The sequence below is a fragment of the Prionailurus viverrinus genome, chromosome A2, assembly GCF_022837055.1.
Source record: "Prionailurus viverrinus isolate Anna chromosome A2, UM_Priviv_1.0, whole genome shotgun sequence".
NCBI classification, from domain to species: Eukaryota; Metazoa; Chordata; class Mammalia; order Carnivora; family Felidae; genus Prionailurus; species Prionailurus viverrinus.
The window spans coordinates 92,085,568-92,108,861 of NC_062562.1; the positions used below are offsets into that span (position 1 = coordinate 92,085,568).

Here is a 23,294-nt window from a genome sequence, read left to right on the forward strand (position 1 = left end):
TTTTTTTTTTTTAATGTTTATTTTTGAGAGAGAGATAGAGTACTAGTGGGGGAGGGACAGAGAGAGGGAGACAGAGCATCCGAAGCAGGCTACAAGCTCTCAGCACAGAGCCCCAACATAGGGCTTGAACCCACAAACTGCGAGATCACGACCTGAGCTGAAGTCAGTCGCCTAACCGACTGAGTCACCCAGGCACCCCAATAAAGTTATTGTCTTAAAGTATGGTGATTTTTCTCCTAATACTTATGCAATCAGGCTCGGCTAAAATAATAGCTTTGCATTTGGGGATGACTTTTATTTTGAAGAGTAATTTACAACTAAAAGTAACAGTAGATCATTATTTAAAGAAGAAACGGAAACTTTTTGTTTGCTTCACAGCATTAGTAAGCAAACAAAGATTCTGTAGGCCAAATCCGGCCTGCCACTTGTTTTTTACAGCTTATGAGCATGGTTTTTATATCTTTAAATGCTTGGGCAAAAATCTAAAGAATATTTTGTGACAAATTTAAATTCAGATGTCATTGTACATAAAGTTTTATTGAAATACAACCAGTCCTGTTTGTTTACAAATTGAGTTTCCTATATAGGAAGTATTGGATAATTGGGGCAGATACTATATGGCCTGTAGAGCCTAAAACATGTACGATTTGTCCCTTTACAGAAAAAGTTTGCCAGTCTCTGTTTTAGTTATTTAGTTATCTCTAGTACTCTGTTGACAGTAAGTTTGAAGATTATAGTCAAGGATAAATTGTGGAAGGAGAAAAAACAAATACAAAGAAGGGGAAAAAATTCCAGGAAGGCTCATGCATTTTTTCACTTTAATGCTTTTTTGCAGGAATGAGATTATATACTAGCGAATGGTTCCAAATGAACTGTTGCTCATAGCATTTCAATTGCATCTCCAGTATTTAAAATGTGAAATACCATGTAAAGACAACATATACAATTGATATTCTTAGATCTTCATTTGAATAGAGAATTAGAATCTAAACTTAGTTTTTAATTATAGACAATTTCAGAAGAATCTAGCTATTTTATTTTTAATGTTTAATAAAATTTACTACAAAACTAACCTATGGTCTCATTTAATTGTTTAGTTGCTCTATCAAGAAAAGAAGCAAACTTTAATAGATCTTATTCCCAAGACTCTAAGGAACTCACTTTTACTGTACATTTATTGTGTTGATAGTCTGTAATACTTGTACAGATACCTTTCATTTATTTTTGATATTTTATTAAAATTTATAAATTGTATCTATTTATTTTAGCTATTTTTAATTTTTTTCCCAATGAGGCATTATGTTATAATGTTTAACGTTTGATCTATGGTCTTTAATAGGTGTGTTTGAGCAGAGGAAAATTATTAGTTGAAAAAGCTATCAAGGACCATGTAAGTATGAAATTTAAAAACTGACAGTATTTATTCCGTTATTAAAAATTCAAGTGGAAACGGAGATGTTCCCCAAATCTTCCTTTCCTAATTTTAAGTAGGAAAAGCGTAAATACCAGCATGTATCTTGTTTTACAAAGAACAGAATCTACTTTTCATGAAGAAACATCTCCATCTTGTGGCCTTTTAAAATATTACTGCAGACGTATGAAGCTTATGGCATTTTTGTATTTTTAAATGAAATTTCTTGAAACTGTTAATTGGAAGGCTACAGTGCGATTAATTGTGAAGTATATGGGAATATATTAAACAGGGTTGATTTTAGAAATCGCAAAATAAAAACTGGTGTACTCTTTGCCCTTGTAACTGTGTATGTTACTAAATACCCACCTCAGTGACATTAACCCTCAAATAATTTTTAAAATTTAGCTCATTTAAGTTAGTAATTTTCTAGAAAAACTATCAAACCTTTTTTATTTTACAGGATTTTATTCCTTCAAATAGTATATTATCAAATGCCTTATCATGGGGAGTAAAAATTCTTCATATTGATGGTAAGGATTTTATCAATTTTTTGACAATATTTGTTAAAAGTATTAATTTGTACCCCTTGGTTCCTAACTTTAGGTAGGGAGTATTCTGATAGCAAGAGGTCCTATAATGGTAATTCTTTCACCTAAATCTAGTAGTAAGAAAATAGCAGTGCTTAACTCTAAAGATGAAAATGCTAATCTTAAACTTTTTTTTTTTAATGAAGACATTAGATACTACATTGAACAAAAGAAAAAAGAATTATATTTACTCAAGAAATCAAGCACTTCTTTAAGAGATGTGGTATGTTATTTTCCTTAATTTTTAAACTAATCACAGTGATCAAGGTTGGTTTTTATTTATCTATAAATTATTCTTGCCAAGTAGAAAATATTACTTGCCAGCAAAGGTAAGCCTTTGTACTGTTTCCATCTTTCTGTTATTTGAATAAGGTATTATGTATCATTTAACTTTAAGATTACTCCTGAGGTAAAAGTTGTTCCTGGGAGGCTGGCATAGTTGTATTTATTTTTGGTTGCTTCTTTGGCTGCTGTTGCTTTTTATTAGATACTCTTGTTCAGTTCTGAAGGAAAACATAATTAGCTTATTACAGGAGAAGCTTCTAATATATATAATTTATTTGGTGAACATAAATAGGAAATGTGTTTACTTTTCAACTGCTCTAGATAGCATTATGACAAAATCTTCTTATGCACTGTGGCTTTCTGGCCTGAATTCACAATATTTGCTAATTGAGTGCATTAGGCATTGCAGTGTTAGACCTAATGTTTCCGTATCTTGTGTCTTCCCTTTTCAAAAACTAGCTTCCTCCTTAGAGCCTTTATACCAAATCAGGGCTTTTCCATCCTTTAAAATAAGTATAATAAAACTTACCTCTTTTGATCTCTATCCTTCCCTGATAACCATCCAATCTTTTTATCATCTAAACTCAAATCTCCACTTTCATACTTCCCATTCACTCTTTAGCCTATGAAGTATAAAACTCCAGACTGATTTTGCCAAATGGAGTTAACACTTTTTTTTTTTTTTAATGTTTATTTATTTTTGAGAGAGAGACATACACAGAGCTGTTAGCACAGAGCCTGACGTGGGGTTTGAACCCACAAGGTGTGAGATCATGACTTGAGCTGAAGTCATACGCTTAACCAGCTGAGCCACCCAGGCACCCCTGGAGTTAACACTTTTTAAAACCAGTCATATTGGTTCTGTGAGCTTTTGTTCATCTCCTTTTTAGTTTACCTGTTTTCTTCTGGAACTTATCATCTCTCATTTTTCTCACAGTTCTCATACCAGTGTATTCTTTTGTGATCTGCTTTTTCTTCGTCAATCCTTAAATGATTAAAATATAAGAGGAAAATTTTATAGAAGAGTATATGTATAAACACATGTAGACATAAATAGGCTGGCATGTTAGGGAAATTTTCTGAAATCAAATGCACCTTGATTTTTGTGTGGGAGAATGATAAATGATGAAGCAGGAAAAATTACGAAGTTCAGATAGGACCTTGCACATTGTATAAAGGAGTTAGAGTTTATTTGGAAAGGTTTGGAAAATTACTGAGATTATTAATAGGAGAGTAACCTAATTGAATAGATATGAAAGGTCTGGTTGCCAGTAAAGCATGTTTGCTGGTAATAGTAACATTTGGGACAGTGACTTTTAAACTCTTCTGAACACAGTTTTCAATAAGAAACATATTTTACATCATGAGTATTCCATATATGCATGTTATGTGCAAAGATACCTAAAGTCTTAATGAATTTTATATTTTTAATAAGTTTACATTTGTATAAGGTAGGAACAATTTGCAGAAAGTAACAAATAGTTTACTTAATACTTAATGCTTTGAATGTCTTATTTACAAGTGATAAAACAAACCTCCAAATGGCTATTTCCAAATTTTAAAAAATTATGGGTGAATATACCTTAATTGAAATATGCTAAATAGCATTAAGCTACCTTTACTGTTCTTTACATAGTTTTTGGATGGTATATAGAAACAAATACGAAAATGTAAACTCACAAGGACATTATGGTCTCTGAATACACAAATGTATTTCTGTCTACATGCAGTGTATTTAAGTACATATCTGAAACAAGTTTCATGAAATAGTATTTACCCTTAATGTGATTTATGCCAGTATTTCAATAGTATTGTATTTTCGTTTGTAAAAAATACTAGTCACAACTCTTAAGTTGATATTAACCTGCTAATAGGTCATGGTTCATAGTTTAAAAAGTATTCAGGGATATTTTGTTTACACTTACAACCCTCAATATTCAACAGATATTCAGTCCTGTTATGGGCCCGGCACTAGGGGTTGTTGCCCTGGTGAAACAAGAAAAACAATGAAAGTGTGATAAAATAGCTGTGAAACAGATCTTTTCTCTCAAAACAAAAAGGAAAAGAATACCAAATTTATCTGTAGTCCAGGATGTATACTTGTCAGGGATTGATTGATTGATTGATTGATTGTATGTATGTAAGAAATTTTGTTTGTATATGAGAAGAAAATGTTTCTGGAAAATTTGGCTTGCCAAGTACTAAAGTTGAATGAATGCATTTTGCTCCACTATTTAAAGTGCTTGTAGTTTTTTTTCTTTTCTCGGTTTACTTGAAATTTTGGGGAGTGTGTGTGTGCGTATACATGTACATATACACATACACATGTACATGAGGAATATTGGTCTTCTTTTTCTGTTTTGATGTCTTTGGTTTTAGCATCAGGGTAATTCTCTCCTCAAATGCTGGGATGTATTTCCACTTTTATTTTCTAGATGGGTTTTTGTAGAGTCAGTTTTATTTCTTAAATGTTTGGTAGAATTTACTAGTAAGGTTATCTAGGTCTGGAATTTTCTTTTGAAAATCGCCAACTATGAATTCAATTTCTTTATTAGATAAAAGAAATTCAGGTTATTTCTTCTTGAGTGTATTTTGGTGTTTGGAATTTGTACTTCTTGTCTAAGCTGTCAAATTGATGGCAAAGGTGTTTGTAATATTCCCTAATTAAGCTTTTAATGTCTATGGAGTCTGAATGAGGTTTCGTCTTTCATTCCTGAGATCATTATTACATTTTTTCTTCATCAGGATAGAGTTTTATCAATTTTATTAATCTTTTCAAAGAACTAGCTTTGCTGTAAATTTTTTTTGAGCTCTGCTTTACTGCATTCCCACGCAATTTATATAGAGCTTTATATACATATATATGTGGGTGTGTGAATATGTGTATATAATATATATGTTTATGATATGCATCAAATATGTATAATGTATATGGCATTTATGGATATAGTATACATACAGACACTGTTTTGGAGCAGCTGTAGGTTCATAGTAAATTTGAGTAGTAGGCAGATATTCCCACATACCCCTTGCCTCTCAGTATACACACAGCCTCCCCCGCTATCAACATCCTGCACTACAGTGGTACATTGATTATAAATTGATGAATCTTTATTGATAAGTCATCATCACTTAAAGTCCATAGTTTACGTTAGGGTTCATTCACTCTTGATGTACATTCCATAGGTTTGCACAAATGAATAGTGACATGTATCTTCCATCACAGTATCATACAAAGTAGTTTCTCTAAAAATTCTCCGTCTATTAATCTCTCTCTCCCTCCTCGTAACTACTGATCCTTTTTCCATAGTTAGGCTTTTTCCAGAATGTCATATTTGGTATCATATAGTATGTAGCCTTTTCAGATTGGCTTCTTCAGTTAGTGATAGGCTTTCAAAGTTTCTCCATGTCTTTTCATGACTTGATAGCTTTTTTATTTTAATTGCTGAATAATTCCATTGCCTGGATTTGCAACTTTACTCGTTCACCTTCTGAAAGACATCTTGGTTGCCATGTGCAGGGTTTTGTTTGGACCTTAGTTTTCAACTCATTTGGATAAATACCAAGGAGTATAATTGCTGGATTAGATGGTAAGAGTATGTTGAATTGTTAAGAAGCTGCCAAACTGTCTTCCAAAAGGATTCTACCATTTTACATTTCCACTAGCAATGAATGATTGCTGTTTTAATTCTTTTATGGTCAGAACACTCACTTTGTGTGATTTCAGTTCTTTCAAGTTTGTCAAGGTTTGTATCATTGTCTAGAATATAGTCTCTTAATGCAAGTTCCATGTGCACTTAAAAAGTGTATATTCTGCAATTAATAGACGGAATGTTCTTTTTTTTTTTTTTTTTTTTTTAAGTTTATTTATTTTGTGAGGGCAGAGACAGAACAACTAGAGGAGGGGCAGAGAGAGAGGAGACAGAATCCCAAGCAGTATCTGTGCTGTCAGTGCAGAGCCTGACATGGGGCTCAAACCTACAAACTGGCTCAGACCTACAGACCATGAGATCATGACCTGAGCTGAAACCAAGAGTTGATGCTTAACCAGCTGAGCCACACAGGCCACCCCAATAGGTGGAATATTCTTTAGATGTCAAATAGGTCAAATCGTATAGGTTTTCTGTATCCATACTGATTTTTTTGTGTTATTCTAGCCATTACTGAAAGTGAGAGGAGTACCGAAGTTGCCAAGTATAATGTGAATTTGTGTATTTTTCCTTCCAGTTCTGTCACAATTTTTGACTCATGTATTTTGAGTCTTCTTAGATGTATACACGTATATTATTCTTATGTTTTTTTTTGTGAATAAATCTTATCATATGTCCCTCTGTCCCTATTAGTAAGTAACCTTATTGTCATATAATGTCCCTGTGTCCCTGTTAGTATTTCATGTACTGAAGTCTGTGTGTCTGAAACACTATTGCCACTTTTTTCCTTTTTTTATTACTATTAATTTTTTTTAACATTTATTTTAGAGCGAGAAGGAGACAGTAAGAGCGGGGGAGGGACAGAGTGAGAGGGAGGCACAGAATCTGAAGCAGGCTGCAGGCTCTGAGCTGTCAGCAAGAGCTTGATGTGGAGCTCTATCCCATGATCCGCAAGATCATGACCTGAGCAGAAGTCAGACACTTAACTGAGCTACCCAGGTGTCTCCAGCTTCCTTTTGATTAGTGTTTGCATGCTCTTTTTTATTCCTTCTCCATTTACATATCTGTGTGTTTTTTAAATGCGTTTCTAATAGATATTTGTAACTTGTCTTTTTATTAAATCTGCCAATGTCTGTCTTTTAATTGGCATGTTTTTAATGATTTCTACTTAGTAATTATCAGTATTGTTTAATTTAGGCCTAGTAAGTATACTAATGTTTTTCTCTTGGTGTTCTCTGTATTTTATTTCTCTGTTTCTCTATTTTCTGCTGCCTTTCAGATTGTTGGAAAATTTATCTCTTGGCTTTTTGACCATATCCATTTTTTTTGTTTTTGTTTTTGTTTTGTTTTTAGTTGTTGCTTAGGATTTAAACTATACCTATGTAACTTTTCATAGTCTATTTAGAGTTAGCATTTTACCCTTCAAATAAAATGTAGAAGGCTTAAGACTTTTTGAACCCTTTTATCCTCCCAAACCAATTTTTGTGGTATATTTTGTTAGATTTGCATTTTTTGAAAAACCCACCAGTTTTACCCTTTTAGCTCGAAAAAGTCATATAGAGGAGAGTGTGAGAATGTTTTTATTTTGCTTTCATTCCTGTAAGATCTTTTCACTGGATAAAGAACTATGAATTAATTTTTTTTTTTTTTCTTAATTTTAGGGGCACCTGCGTGGCTCAGTTGGTTAAGCATCCTACTCTTGATCTCAGCTCAGGTTGTGATCTCACAGTTCGGTTTGTGAGATAAGCCCCGCTTCGGCTCTGCATTGGCAGTGTAGAGCCTGCTTGAAATTCTCTCTCTGCCCTTCCCCTGCTTGTGTGCATTTGTGCACATGGTCTCTCTCTCAAAATAAATAAACTTAAAAAAATAAATAAATAAAAATTCTTTATTTTAGTACTTTTATTTATTTATTTTTTTAACGTTTATTTATTTTTGAGACAGAGACAGAGCATGAACGGGGGAGGGGCAGAGAGAGAGGGAGACACAATCAGAAGCAGGCTCCTGGCTCTGAGCCATCATCCCAGAGCCCGACGTGGGGCTCAAACTCACGGACCGCGGGATCATGACCTGAGCTGAAGTCGGATGCTTAACCGACTGAGCCACCCAGGCGCCCCTTTATTTTAGTACTTTTACAGGTGTTCTACAACTATCTTGCTTCCACGGATTTTGATGAAAAATCTGGAGTCATTCAATTGTTGTTTTCTTATATATAATGATCATTTTTCCTCTATGTACTTCCAAAATTTTTAATTTATCTTTGGTTTTCAACAGTTTGTGTTATGCCTCAGCATGGTTTACTTTGAGATGATTCTGTTTGTTGTTCACTAAGTTTCTGAAATCTATAAACTTAATGTTTGGGAAGTTTGAGCTATTTTGTTAAACTTGTTTTTCTTCATTCTGTTTCTTCTATTTCTGCATCTCCAGTAACACTAGTTTTAGACCTTTTTTTGTTAATTATAGTAGAATACAAACAAGGTGCTTATTGGGTTCCTGAGAGACTGTTCATTCCCCCGCCCACCTTTTTTTCCCTCTGTTCTTCTAAGTAAAGATTTTTATTGATGTCTTCCAATTCTCTGACACTTCAGTGGATCATCTGTGTTTTTAAGCCCATCCAGTTAATTCCAAATCATGTATTTTTCACTTCTACATTTGATTATTTTTAAATAGTTTGTCTTTTTGCAGAGAACTTGTATTTTCCCATTCATTTTAACTGTGTTTACCCTTAAAGTCTTTCTCTGATAATTTTGACATTGGGAACATCTTGGGGTTGGCATCTGATTGTCTTTTTCCCTCAAGAATTGATCATGTTTTTACTGATACTTAATATGTCAAATAATTTTTGATTTATATTAAATATTGCAAATTTATGTTGTATAGACTTCCAGAGCTATTACAGTACTCTGGAGAATGCTGATTTTGTTGCTGTCGTGATTGGGGGTTTTGTGTGTGATTGTCTTAGCAAACATTTGTCAAGTTTGGTTCAAACTATCAGTTCTGTCTCAATTTCTGTACATAGCACTTCCAGTCTCCGTTTTGGTTTTCAAAGATTTGTATGCAGCTGTTTGTTCTGCACATGTATCACTTATAGGTTAGTCAAAGGCTTGGGCAGTGTTTAAATCTTAGTTCTATTTTCAAAGCCTTGAAGTTAAGCCTAACACCTATTTTGGATATATATAGGTAATTAGGGATCCCTTTCTCCAACTTGCTACTTTCTGCAGTCTACCCTTCACTCTCTAGCCTACAATGGCCCTTTCCCTTGTTCTTATGTTTAGAAAGTCAGGATTTCTCAATTTTAGTTGCCTATGGCACCTACAACTGCAGTTTGATAACTGGAATCCACCCTGAGGTAGAACTGTGGGAGAAAAGGAAAAAATAGTCCATGGATTTCCTTTGTACTCTTGGGACTACAGGAAATATGTGGTTTATATAGAAGTTTTAGCTGCTGGCTCCACTAATTGCTGCCAACTCTGTGATTAGAGGTTACATTGTGAGATAAAGGGGAGGATGGGAAGTGTAGTCCCTTAAAGGTGGCCTAAGTTTTGGATTCTTTCTACAGTACGTCTGCTTTTATTTACTTTTCTGTTCTCCTATAGTTGCTTATTGTATTTTATCCAGAGTTTTACTTGTAATCAGGGGGATTGATTAACCATATTGAACATATTCCACCTTGACAGGAATTGACAGACTGTAATATTTCAAAAATTCCTTTGTTCATTCTATCACAAATGTTTTGTTGAGTAAAGGCATAAAAATAACTTACAATGACTTTTAGATTATTTCATTAACTGTACCTTTTCCTCATTGGTTGATTTCTTTCTGTGAAGACAAAAACAATTATAGCTAGAATGCAAGGTATTTTGGGGGTGCATTATAAAAGTGAGTTTGTATTATGTTCACTGTTTCATGTCTTTGGTTGAGTTGATTTTTAAAAGCAAGCTTCTCTCCCTCCCCCCCCCCCAAAACTACAGTAATCACCCTTTTTTATTTAATACTTTCCCTGTATGATGGTCTTCAGGATAAAAAGAGCCATTGCAGTTGCCATTGTCACAGTACTTTCAAATCCAGTGTTTTCACTTTTTTTCTTTTTTTTTCTTTTTAGGGGAAAAGAGTAGGTATTGGTACACAGAAAGCAAGAAGTAAGTATTTTGATATCCTTAAGTGTGTTTGATTTGCCTTTAGAAAATAGACCATATAAAACTCCTCTGAAAAATCATGTAAAAAACACTTCAGGGAACTCGTTCAGTAGGTCTTAGCCTTTTTTAGAATATGGACACCTATGGTAGTCTGGTGAAACTTATGGACCCCTTTTCAGAATAATGTTTTTAAAAACATTTGAAAAATTATTAGATTACTGAGAAAGTAAATGAAATTCAGTTGTCAGAATATTTTGAGTTATGAAATCATGATATACTTGATTTTTTTTACACATTAAAAATGAGTTCTAGCAGTGATTCTAATTGCTATTGTAATTTTGCAGTGGTAAGCTATCAGTGGTGCTTTCGAATATTTGTAATAACTAATATGAAAGTATTTCTTTTATTCAGTATCAGAATTACAGACACTGCTAATACCACTGTGATCCTGTTCCTTATATGCATAACTGGAGGAAATGTTAAATTTTGGTTAGAGATCAGTGAAAATAAAAGTTGAAATTTTTTCCTGTTTTAGCTCATTATTCTCCTGAATTCTATTCATAGATCTTTTGGGGGATCCCTTCAGTTTAAGAATCTCAGGATAGAGACAGAACTTCTGGTATTTTGGAAATGGGCTGGTAGTGTAAAATATCTCACCTGAGGCTTAAAACTTTGAGTTGAAATGAAATGGATAATGGATATAGATGGTCCTCAATTTACAATGGTTTGGCTTATAATTTTCCATCTTTACAATGTTACAAAAGTAATACACATTCAGTAGACATCGTACTTCACATTTTGAATATTGACCTTTTCCCAGGCTGGCAGTATGCCATACAATACTCATGACGGGCAACGGCAGGGAGCTGCAGCTCCCATTCATTTACGTGGTCGTAAGGGTAAACAACCAGTATGCTTAAAACCATTCTGTTTTTCACTTTCAGTATAGTTTTCAATAAATTACATCAGATAGTCAGCATTTTATTATAAAATTGGGCTTTGGGTTAGATGATTTTGTCCAACTATAAGCTAATGTAAGTGTTCTGAGCATGCTTTAAGTTAGGCTAGGGCTAAGCTATGATGTTTGATAGGTTAGGTGCATTTTCATCTTAAAATATTTTCAACTTAAAATGGGTTTATTGAGGTGATCCTGATTGTAAATTGAGGACCTGTACATAGTTGGGTGGGATTTTTAGCCAGAGTATTTTTTTTTAATTTCTTGGATTTATACATATCTAATAATAATGTTTTGTTTGTTCTCAAGCAGGTAGACTTAAAAAACCTTTTGTAAAGGTGGAGGATATGAGCCAGTAAGTATCTAAGTTCAGTTAAAAGAAAAAAAATCTAATTAATTAAGCTATCTCCACTAATATTATTAGGTCTCTTTGTTAGAGTTATACTAATAGGCAGGTGCACAAGATGGAGAAAGTAGTGTTAATTTTTCCTCAAAAATTAAGCAATTTTTAGCTTAATTTAGTTTCAGTATGTTGTAGATGATAATTCCTTGAAATATTTGGTTTAGAGCAGTCATGAAACCAGCTCATTTTTTTAATATTTCAAATAATGATTTGCTAGCTAAATGCAGTACCTAATGATTTAGAAATACTGTTTAAAGATTGCTTCTACTTTGTGAAAAAGAAATTATTAGGTAATATTTGGAAGTACAAAATCTGAGAATAACCTTTAGTAGTTTTCTTGAACTCATTATGAAGTTTCAAAGAGTAATCTTAATGAAGACTGTATACAAGGAAATTAATTTGACATGAGAATTAGATAACTTTTTCTTAACCTTTTAGTTACTCCTTTAGACATGTGTGATTAATTTTGGGTACTCATTGAGGTGACAGATGTGTTGAGTGCTTCTTTTTATGAAACGTATTACTATGAGGAAAAAAAAATGCAATTCAAAGTTAGGCCTAGAGAAGGCACCAGTATATGGAAAGATATCCCAAGTTCATAGATTGCAATACCTCAGACTGCCAACATGTCAGTACTGCCCAAAGCGATCTACAGATTCAGTGCAATCCCTGTCAAAATCCCAATGACGTTTTTTGCAGAAAGTGAGAAATACATCCTAAAATTCATACCAAATGGCAAGGGACCACAAACACCCAAAGCAATCTTGATAGAACAAAATTGAAGATCTAGACTTCATGATTTTGGAATTTACTAAAAGCTACAGTAATCAGAACAAATTATTATCGACATAAAGACAGATGTGTAAACCAATGGAAAAGAATAAAGAGCTAAGAAGTAAAATCTTTACACGTATGGTCAAATGGTTGCCAGCATTATTCAGTGGGGAAAGGACAGTCTTTAGCAAATAGTAGTGGGGAAACTACATATGCACATGCAGAAGAATGAAGTTGGACTATTAATTTATACCATACATAAAATTAACTCAAAATAGATCAAAGACTTAAAACTATAAAACTCTTGGAAGAAAACAAGGGGAAAGCTTTATGACACTGGATTTTGCAATGATTTCTTGAATATGATACCAAAAGTACAAGCAACAAAAGATAAAATAAATTGGATTAGATCAAAATTATAAATTCCTGTGCACAGCAGTGAAAAGGCAAACCATGGAATGGGAGAAGATATTTTTAAATCCTTTAATATAGTGTAATATAGGGGGTCAGGGTGGAGCTTGGGAAGATAGTGGAGGAGGATCCTCAACCTATCCCATGTTTACAACTAGTTAGCACTTGCATCTGAATGAATAAACCAGAGAACCATCTGAAGACTGGCAGAACAAACTTCACAACTAGATGTGGAGAAGAAGCCACATCTGAAAGATTAGAAAGGGCAGAAATGGTGATTGGGAGCTGCAGGCCCTGGCTTGGAGAGGTGAAAGCACCAAGCAGCCCACAAGGGGAGGATGAATCCCTATAATATCTGGCTTTGAAAACCAGAACAGCTGAGTTCCCTGATTTTGTATAACCAGCAGGACTTGGATCTTAAAGATTTAAAAGTCAGCTGACTTACTAGTGAGTTGGAAGGGCATGTGATAGCTAGGTTCCTGCCCTTAAAGAGACAGCAGCCTGCGAACAGGCAACATAGAAACTATAGTTTGCATAATGCCTGGGGCAAACAGGAGGAGCATTCGGTGATGTATGGAATTGTTGAATCACTATATTATACACCTGAAACTGATGTAATAACTATTTTAACTGTACTGGAATTAAAAACTTAATTTAAAAAATGTAATATTAAAAAGCCAACAGAAAATCAAATTATCAGATTTTAAAAATGGCACAGGACTTGATGTTTCTCCAAACAAATTGCCAACAAATACGTGGAAAGATGTTCAACATCACTAATTACCAGAGAAATGCAAATCAAAACCACTATGAGATATATATCACCGCACACCATTAGGATGGCTGTTATTAAAAACAAAATCAGAATAATAGGTATTGGCAAGGATGTGGAGGAATTGGAACCCTTGTGCACTTTTGGTGGGATTGTAAAATAGTGTGACCACTATGGAAAACAGTATGGAGGTTCTTCATAAAATTGCAACTATGATATGATCTAGGAGTTTCACTTCTGGGTATATATCCAAAGGAGTTGAAAGCAAGACTTGCACATTCCATGTTGGTGGTAGTACTGTTCATAGTAGCCCAGCAGCAGAAGCAATCCATATATCCATCAGCCAATGAGTGGATGATATGGTATATACATAAAATGGTTATTATTCAGCCTTAAAAAGGAATTAGTTTTTGACACATGGATGAACCTTGAGGACATTACCCTAAGTGAAATAAGTGGAAAAATACTACATGATTCCATTTAATGAGATGTGTCAAGGGTTGGTGGGGAAGGGAGAATGAGTTACTGTTTAATGGTAGAGAATTGCTGTTTTTAAAGATGAAGAGTTCTAGAGATGGACAGTGTTAATGGTCGGAAAACACTGTAAATGTACTTAATGCAGCTGAAGTGTACATTTAAAAATGGGTAAAATAGGGGCACCTGGCTGGCTCAGTCAGTAGAGCCTGTGACTTTTGATGTCGCTCATGAGTTTGAGCCCCATGCTGTACATAGAGATTACTTTTAAAAAAAATGGTTAAGATAGTAAGTTTTGTGTTATTTTACCATATTCTTTTTAAAATGTTTGTTTTTAAGAAAAGAATTAGGTCTAGGAATTGGGAAGGAAAGCCTAACTGATTTCTGTTATTTCAGATTCTAGATGAATTCCATGTTTTTGAAATAGAAGACTTCAGTTGTGTTATTTTTTCACCCTAAAGAATTTCATGTATTTGTCTTTTTACTTTTTTAGACTTTATAGACCATTTTATCTTCAGCTGACCAATATGCCTTTTATAAATTATTCTATTCAGAAGCCCTCCAGTCCATTTGATGTAGATAAGCCATCTAGCATCCAGAAGCAAACGCAGGTTAAACTAAGGTTGGTTTAACCTTTAAGTGATTTTTTTCGTTTTAAGCAAATATTTAAAATAATTCATTTAGCCATGGTGGTGTGTGTGTGTGTGTGTGTGTGTGTGTGTGTGTGTGTGTGTGTGTGTTTGTTTGATCACTGTTACGGTTTTACCCCTTGTGTATTTTTAATGGCTCTCTGCTAGATTAGAAGTCTGAATCTCTTCTAAGTCAGATTTAGACAGATCAATAGATTGAGGTTGAGGGGTGGCTTACAGATATTTACGATTAAAATGTGTTATATCTCCTAAGTAATCTACAATATTCTACAGAATAATTACTGCATTCTTAGTTTGCTTCTTAATTTCTTAAAAAGAAATATATTTAAAAGTATTTATTGATATAAATCTCTGGAGATTATAGCAGATTGTTTGATAGGTGAGGACGGTACACTTTATAAATTACTTCTTAATGTTCAGGAGTTAACTCTTTTACCGTATATTTCTATCAGAATCCAAACAGATGGCAATAAATGTGGAATCCCAATTCAACTCCAGTTGAAAGAGAAGAAAAAAAAAGGATACTGTGAATGTTGCTTGCAGAAATATGAAGATCTTGAAACTGTAAGTGTCATTTTATACTTAGGGGGTTGATATTTCTAAAACTATGAATATTTACTATTTAAATTTTAGCTTATTTTTCTGATTGTGGTTCATAACTTGTAAGTAGCATGTATTTCTTTTTTATAGAATTATCTTAAATTTTACGAACCCAAAGTGGGAAAATAATATTTTGAAAAATTCATTTTTATTCATTAACTCAGCAAATATTTATTAAGTACCTGTGTTATACCAGTCACTACTCTGAGCAAACAGCATTGAACAAGAGAGACCAATTCCCTACCCTTGTGAAAATTACATTCTATGGAAGGGGGTGGGGGATAGGTAACCACATGGTAAGAAAAGTAAAAAGAACATGAGATCAGTGCTATGAAAAACTGTAAAGCAGGAATGGGAGTGTTGATACTTATTTAGACTACATAAGGAAAACCTAGATAACTGAATATTGAATGCAATATTGTGATTCAGTAAAGTGAAATTGAAGGAGAAACCTAGGAAGTGAGGGAACAAGACTCATGGATATTGAAATAAGCAGTGCAAAAGTGCTAAATTAAACTGATTTGATGGGATTGAAAAAACCATTAAACTGGTAGTGATGACCTAGTGGAAGTGATGTGGTCTGGTCAGATTGTGGATATATTTAAAGATGGGGTGAAGGGGATTTTCCAGTGGATTGGATGTTCGGAGTAAGAGAAGATGCTTCAGGCCTGAGGAATTAAAAAATGAGCATATGATTAACTAATAGGAGGATGAGAAGAAAGTAGAATTCTTTGAATTATCAGAAAGAGAAATGGAATAATTGGAAGGGGTACAGGATGAAGATGCAGTTTGTAAAGTGATAAATAAATTAAAAACAAAAAAACAAAAAAACGAAAGCTTTGTTTGGATCCTGCTACCCAGCTTTGAATCCTGGCTTCCTGTTTGTGTGACCTTGGACAGTGGTGGGAGCTGTGTTTATTAAATTTTAGGTGTTATTATTTGAGTTGGTCATTTTAGTGGATATGTATGTTTGGTGTTTAGTTTGGTAGAAGGTGGTGAAAAAGTTTAAGGAGAAAGAATAATATTTATAAACATCTAAGAAATAAGCTATTTCTGTTTTTAGACTCTAAGTTGAAGTTTGATTGTTTTATAACCCATAATATATTAGTATTTTGTGTTAGTATTTTGTGTTTTATTTATGTAATAAAGGAGAAATGTAGGGTTACTTTAAAATTATTTTTTTAAATGTTTATTTTGAGAGAGAGAGGGACAGAGAAAACACTGGGTATATAGGCTTGTACATGTGCAGAGGAAGGGCAGAGAGGGAGAGAGAGAATCCCAAACAGGATCCGCACTGTCAGCACAGAGCCTGATGTGGGTCTCAATCCCACGAACCTTGAGATCATGACCTGAGCCAAAGTCAAGAGCCAGACAATTTACCAACCTGAGCCACCCAGGAGCCCTAAAATTATTTTTAATCAGAAGAAGCTAAAACTATCTTAGAAATATTTCCCCTTCCCAAAAAAATCATTTTGAAGTTTAAGTTATAGATTGGTCCTGAAATTTTGCTTTGCTGTTATTAAAATGGAATAATCTCTAATGGATGTTTTCTTTAATACCAATTTGTGATCCTCATTTAATATTCAAAAAATGTTAGGACTGAAAAATGAAAACCTGGTCACTGACACAAGGAAGGAAAAGTAGTAGATGTTGGGATTTATATTTTAAAATCATTTGTTATTACAGTTTTTATGTATCTGTTTCTTAGTTGCTGAGAATAAAGAAAATATTATTTTGTTTTTCTGAATCTTAGGTTTTAGGGATTCAGTTCCACCTGTATCAAGGCATTCATTTAGCAGATTTGATTACTGGAGATTAAGCAACAAGCAAGGCAGACATATTCCTTTCCCTTAGATATTTTATGGTATGAGAGAGAAGATTGATACAAAACATGCCTTTGCAAGTAGGATAGTATCAAAAAAGTGAAGTATACAGTGCAATGGTAACAAATAATGAGAGGGTACTTAACACTGGATAAAGGACATAGAAAACTCTATTGAAAAAGTGACATTTAAGTCAGGACTTCAGAGAAGAGGTAGGTGGAGGTAGAGGACAGCTACATAAAAGTTGGGAGACTGTTTTCTTAATTTATTACAATTAATTTTCTTTCTCCTAAAGACATGAGTAAATGGAATCTAAACTTAAAAGTTAATGTTTCTTTTTACATTTTAATCATTTCTCATTTGTTTAACATTACTGGGCATAGATAATTTGTATGTGGGCAATTTTGCAACTTAGGAAGGAATAGTCCAGAATACTTTTGTTTCTTGTAATCACTGGAGACTTTAGTTTTTGGAAATACAGTTAAATCATCAAAAGTTACATGAAACTAGAGAAACGGAAGTGAGGTTCTTGCACAGTCACTTGGTACAGCCTTCTAGGTGCAATTCCCTTATCAGCTGACAGAGAAATAATAGAATTAGCCTGGAGATTCCACCTATTTAGCAGAAACTTTGTTTCCTTTGAGTTTTATCCCAGTACACTGAACTTGTTTACTATTCTGCACCACACTTAAGACTGAGAATAACTGTCAACTAAACTTCAATTAAAAAAAAAAAGACTGAGAATATAATTTCCATATTCTCCATTATAAGCACTGGGTAATTGAGATGGTTTACTTGCTCATTCTCAAATGTGTTCCTCAATAGTGAATTCTTTCTTTTTTTGTACCTCACAGCATTTATTTCACTTGTTTTTATAATCGCCTTTTGGATTCCTATATGTTAAACTGTAACATTTCATTCATTTAATATTTTACAGGCCCTACCATATTTACTTAGTGGTAATTGTGTAAGAATGAAATAAAATAAAGGGAAATACTGTCTTAAGAGTATTAGCACACTCTAAATGCTAAATGTTACTGTTGTATTTCTCCATCTTTATCTTCATTTTCTGATGTAGTTTATTTGTAGTTCCATTTAAACCACAAATTTATTTTACTTAACATTCTTTGAAGTTCTAGTAAAGGATATTTCTCTGGAGTAGTTATGAGAAACCTAATCTTAGGGGCATGAAAATATTAGAAAGCTTGAACAAAAAGGAATCTGTTCGTTTAAGAATATAATTATATGATTTATGTGTATTTTTGTTTTTGTTTTAGCATCTTCTAAGTGAGCAACATAAAAACTTTGCACAGAGTAATCACTATCAAGTTGTTGATGATATTGTATCTAAGTTAATTTTTGACTTTGTGGAATATGAAAGAGACATGCCTAGAAATAAAAGGTAATATATCAACCTAAGTTTTAAATTTTACCAGAATATTAAGCTGTTTCATTAAACTAAAAATAAATCAGTTTTTCGTTCTTAGAAGGAATATATCTTTTCAGGATGTAAATGATTAAGAACTGATTACTTCTTTTCTCCCCACTCCCATCCCCTCTTCACTACCAAAAGTGCTTACTTTAGATTACTTTTAAGGTCTTCAAGTCTTGTTATAGTCTAGAAGGGGAGTTGGCAAACAGTAAATATTTTAGGCTTTGTGAACCATAAGATACCTATTTCAACTACTTAGCTTTGTCATTGTTCAATGGAAGCAGCCACATCCAATATGTAAGTGAGTGGGTGTGGCTGTGTTCCAATAAAGCTTTATTGAAAAATATATAAATGATAGACTAAATTTGGTCCATGTGCTATACAGTTTGTCAGTCCCTGGTCTGGGACCATAAAGTTTACCATCTTCTTAGACTAAAAGAGCTAGAATTTTTAGTTAATCTTAAGGAGTTTAAATAAACCTTCTTCTACTTACTTCTGTTAAGTCTTTATACTTTGACTAAGTTTTTTTTTTCTTATATTCTACTTGCCAATAATATTGACTAATAGTACTTAACAGAACTTTGAAATACGAATACAATACTGTTCATTAGCAGTTTACTGCACTTTGACTAAATGATCCTGGTTAGATTATTCCCATAAATCCAAAATAAAAAGACATGCTTTCACTTCCTAAAATTTATAGTAACTCATTAGGCTGTTCAGTCCTTATATCTGTTTTTAGTCTACTCTTAAGGCTTAAGGAAGATTAGAAAATATATCAAGGTACAGGTTCAGAAAATTAACTGCAAAGTCTTTTGATTATATCTAGGTAGAACAGTCTAAATTTATTTCTGTAACATTCAGAATGGTTGTTTATTATTGACTTAAGATATTTGGAGAGGAGCCATATTTTCAATTATTAAAAGTATGTGGGGAGCGCCTGGGTGGCTCAGTTGGTTGAGCCTTGACTCTTGATTTCTGCTCAGGTCATGACCTCAGGGTTGTGGGATCAAGCCCTATGTCAGGTTCTGTGCTGAGTGTGGAGCCTGCTTAAGATTCTCTGTTTTTGTCTCCCTCGCTCCCTTTGCTCTCTACTCTCTCCCTCTCCCTCCCTCCTTCTGTCCTTCTTCCCCTGCCTCCCCCCCATCCCCCTGCCACTCATGCTCTCACTCTCTCTTAAAAAAAAAAAAAACTATAACTATGTGGGTTACTGTAAGAATTCAGAATTCCCTAAAAACTTAATCTGCAGCAAATTCTGAACTAGTACTTAAATATAGACTGGTTTTTCCTTAATTATATTATCTGCATAATTTTCATCTGTATGCACATCACCTAAACATCTCTAGACATTAAAGGAGAGAGCAGTATTGGACTAGTAATTTTACATTTTTAATACTCCATTTGTTGAAGAGGAATTCTTGAGTGAAAGTATAAACAAAATAAATATAAAATGGTCCTTGCTGGTTTTGAAAGGGCAGGCTGAATTCTATATTTCTCTGTGTTATCTGTGACATGTAGAACAGAAAACATAAGTAGTGAGCTGGTAAGTTTCTCTCTGTATATAATTTAGTAGGATTGTGTAATACAAACTAGCATACCAAGGATATTAAGAGACGCCATGAAGAGGTTTTCAGGTCAAATACATGTGTGAAACTTCAGGATTACTATTTTGTCATTTTTAGAGTATAAAGATACCAGGTTTCTGACTCCATATGTTCTTAGATATTTTACACTTAAATATATATAAGTGGGGAATATGTTTCTGCCTTAGGTCCCAATACTCATTCCCCACATTGTTAAGTAAAATGAGGAGACAGTATTAATGTAAATGAAACCATAGAAGTTAGGATATTTTTCAGGATAATGAGAACAATATTGGGAGAAGACCCATATCTCTTTACTGTCCTCTTTGTTTGAATTACATGGTTAAGGTAGTTGTAAACATCACATTTAAGTAAGATAACTGGTTCCCTCTGGGAAGAAGGGGAAGAACACAGATAAGAAGAGGGGGGTACACTAGAGTTTTCAGCCATATCAGTTTTGTTACTTTAGAGACATCTAAAGTAAATTTGGCTAAGCGTTAAGATTTCAGTATTTTTGTATTATTGTCTAAGTTAAATAAGCTACATAAGTAGTTTTAAAAGATACTAATTTGACTTTAAACTAAGGAATTTTTATAGCAATTTAATTTTTTCTTTTTGTTTTATAAAGAATAAAATACAGTATTGGATCCCTTTCTCCTATTACTGCAAGTATCTTGAAAAGGTCTGAACCAAAAGAAAAGCTAGAATTGCAACATACTTCTCAGAAAGACGTCAAGGAAAAGAATGTACAGGTAGTTGAGCAGCGTTTCCTGTATAAAGAAGTCCAGGAACCTGAACGGAAGTTTGTGTTTATTTCAGAATCCATCCCTTGCCCTTCAAGTGAATTGAGAGGACTCGATGAGAAAGCAAATAGTAAATGTTCCAAGTTAAATCCAGTTGAAAATGACCTAAAACAAAATTTTACACATCTACCTCCACATAAAAATAAACAGGGATGTATTCTTGACATTTCTGAACATAGATTAATGACAAATGAAAGTGACTTAGAAGAACTAAGTGTAGATCGCTGTCCATGTAGGCTACAGACATCTGTACAAGTTTCTAACGTCAGTATGGATAATACTGCATCTCAACCAAAACAAAAGTCAGATACTGTGCTTTTTCCAGCAAAGGATGTGAAGGAAAAGGACCTTCATTCAATAGTTGGTCATGATTCTGGTCTGTTAGCAATAAACAGTTCACAGGAGCACCTAACAGTTCAGGCAAAGACTCCATTTCAAAGTCCCCCTGAGGAACCCAGTGAATGCAACTTCAACAATGTGGATAGTTTACCTTCTGGTAAGATCCATCGGAAAGTGAAAATATTATTAGGAAGAAATAAAAAAGAAAATCTGGAACCAAATGTGGAATTAGATAAGAAAAGAACTGAATTTATTACACAAGAAGGAAACAGAATTTGTAGTTCACCAGTACAATCTCTACTAGACTTGTTTCAGACTAGTGAAGAGAAGTCAGAATTTTTGGGTTTCACAAGCTACACTGAAAACAGTGGTATACGTGATGTTTTAGATATTTGGGAAGAAGAAAATTCAAATAATTTGTTGTCAGTGTTTTTCTCTTCCCCTTCAACTTCTACATTTACTGGCTTTTAGACTTGAAATAAATACCTTTCAGAAGTGATGAAGATCATATTCTTGAAAATTTTAATAATGTGTATGAGAATGCTTAGTTTATTTTCTTTTTGCCACCTTTGTTTACAGAACTAAGTGTAAATATTAACAATAAAGGTGATGTTTGCATTTTTCTACAGAATTGGATACCTTTTATAGGAAAATTGTAGAATAAACTTGTGACTTATTTTACACCCTATGTTTTAAGAATTATGAATAATGTTTTATGTCACTGAACTTCAAGTGAAATTTTGGGTCTATTAATATTTAGCATTATATATTTGGATGGTCTAGTTCTTTCCAAAGGCTATTAAAATAAGATTCCCATGATAACCTGAGAATATTTCTTTTAAAAACCTAATTTTCACACAAAAGGGAAAAACCGTATTAATTTGTGTTTGGGTTTTGGAAGTCATTATTACTTGATACTGACCTACGTGGACCCTGCTCATGTGTTGGCACCAAGGAGTTAGGTTATTTGAAGAGATAAATAGAAACCATAAAGGGAAAAACTTAGCCAAACTACTATATGGAATAAATTTCCCATTGTTGATTATTCACCTTTAGAAAGATTTTCTTCCAAAATGACTCATTATCCCCTAATTTGGTATCAGGAAATGAAAGAGGGAGGATGGCATTGAACTATAAATAAAAGTATTGAAGCATTGTGAAGATTGCCTTTGATTGGGCACTTAGCAACTCAATAATTGAGGGGAAAAAAATAGTCAAATACAAGAAAAATTTCAACCATTCAATCTTTAGATGGTAGAGGCGTTTGCCTTTGAGTGTGTTCTTCCAGGAGAGGCATTTATAGCTAATGACATTTTCACAATAAAGGTTGGTGCCATTGAATATTTTTGAATATATTGTCATTAAAAATTAACTTTGATTACCAGTCTTAATTATTTGAAACCCTGTAGGGTTCCTAGTGTATTCGTTTATATGTTCTGATGTGTGTGTTTTGACTGTGTGGAAAGTGTCAGTGAGAAATAGTAGCTTTTCATCACCTTTTTGGTCCCTCTGGTACCTTAAGTAAGTAGGATCACTGAAATACTCTTTTACAGTGCATTCATGCAATCCTTGTTTGCATTGTAAATTACTATAGCATTTTCTGTCACAAATGCATGTGTGTATGTAAATCTATGTCAGATTTTATAGATAGCCTTCTAAAAACCTAGATGAAACTTGGGAAATTATTTGTAGGAGGTATTTTTTTCTCTTAATTTTCCAAATAATTAAAAGGTATTTAAACTTGCTCTATGATCCTTAGACTTTAGAGTGATAGTCGCTTCAATTTGCAGTGGCCCTGTTGGCCTTAGTTGTATCTAATAAGGAGTAAAAGACTCGAACTGAACCCTTCCAGTAGTTAAAAGTGTTAAACTTGGGGCGCCTGGGTGGCTCAGTCGGTTAAGTGTCCGACTTCGGCTCAGGTCACGATCTCACGGTCCATGAGTTCGAGCCCCGCGTCGGGCTCTGGGCTGATGATGGCCCAGAGCCTGGAGCCTGCTTCCCATTCTGTGTCTCCCTCTCTCTCTGACCCTCCCCTGTTCATGCTCTGTCTCTGTCTCAAAAATAAATAACCGTTAAAAAAAAAATTTAAAAAAAAAAAGTGTTAAACTTTATTTTGACACCATTTTTGAACTATTATTTTGAACACTGGGCTTTAAGATACTGTCCTCCAAGATCTTCATAATGAGTATGTCAGGTTTTAAGAAAT

The 23,294-nt window shown here is 33.7% G+C and overlaps 1 protein-coding gene across 3 annotated transcripts in view; it reads left to right on the top strand.

Annotated features, from left to right (window-relative positions):
- The window catches only part of DBF4 (DBF4 zinc finger), a 31,484-nt gene extending 8,412 nt beyond the window's left edge, over nt 1-23,072 (top strand). Inside the window, exons 4-12 of one of the 3 annotated variants that reach the window (XM_047842005.1) lie at nt 1,340-1,390; nt 1,875-1,944; nt 2,148-2,224; nt 10,036-10,072; nt 11,337-11,379; nt 14,352-14,480; nt 14,961-15,072; nt 18,209-18,333; nt 20,575-23,072. In XM_047842005.1, the coding sequence (XP_047697961.1) occupies nt 1,340-1,390; nt 1,875-1,944; nt 2,148-2,224; nt 10,036-10,072; nt 11,337-11,379; nt 14,352-14,480; nt 14,961-15,072; nt 18,209-18,333; nt 20,575-21,559 (1,629 nt within the window). In that variant the 3' untranslated portion in view covers nt 21,560-23,072. Of the gene's footprint in view, nt 1-1,339; nt 1,391-1,874; nt 1,945-2,147; nt 2,225-10,035; nt 10,073-11,333; nt 11,380-14,351; nt 14,481-14,960; nt 15,073-18,208; nt 18,334-20,574 lie in introns of all 3 variants that reach the window. The other 2 variants (XM_047841998.1, XM_047842012.1) reach the window with 2 other exon arrangements.
- Nucleotides 23,073-23,294: the final 222 nt, after the last annotated feature.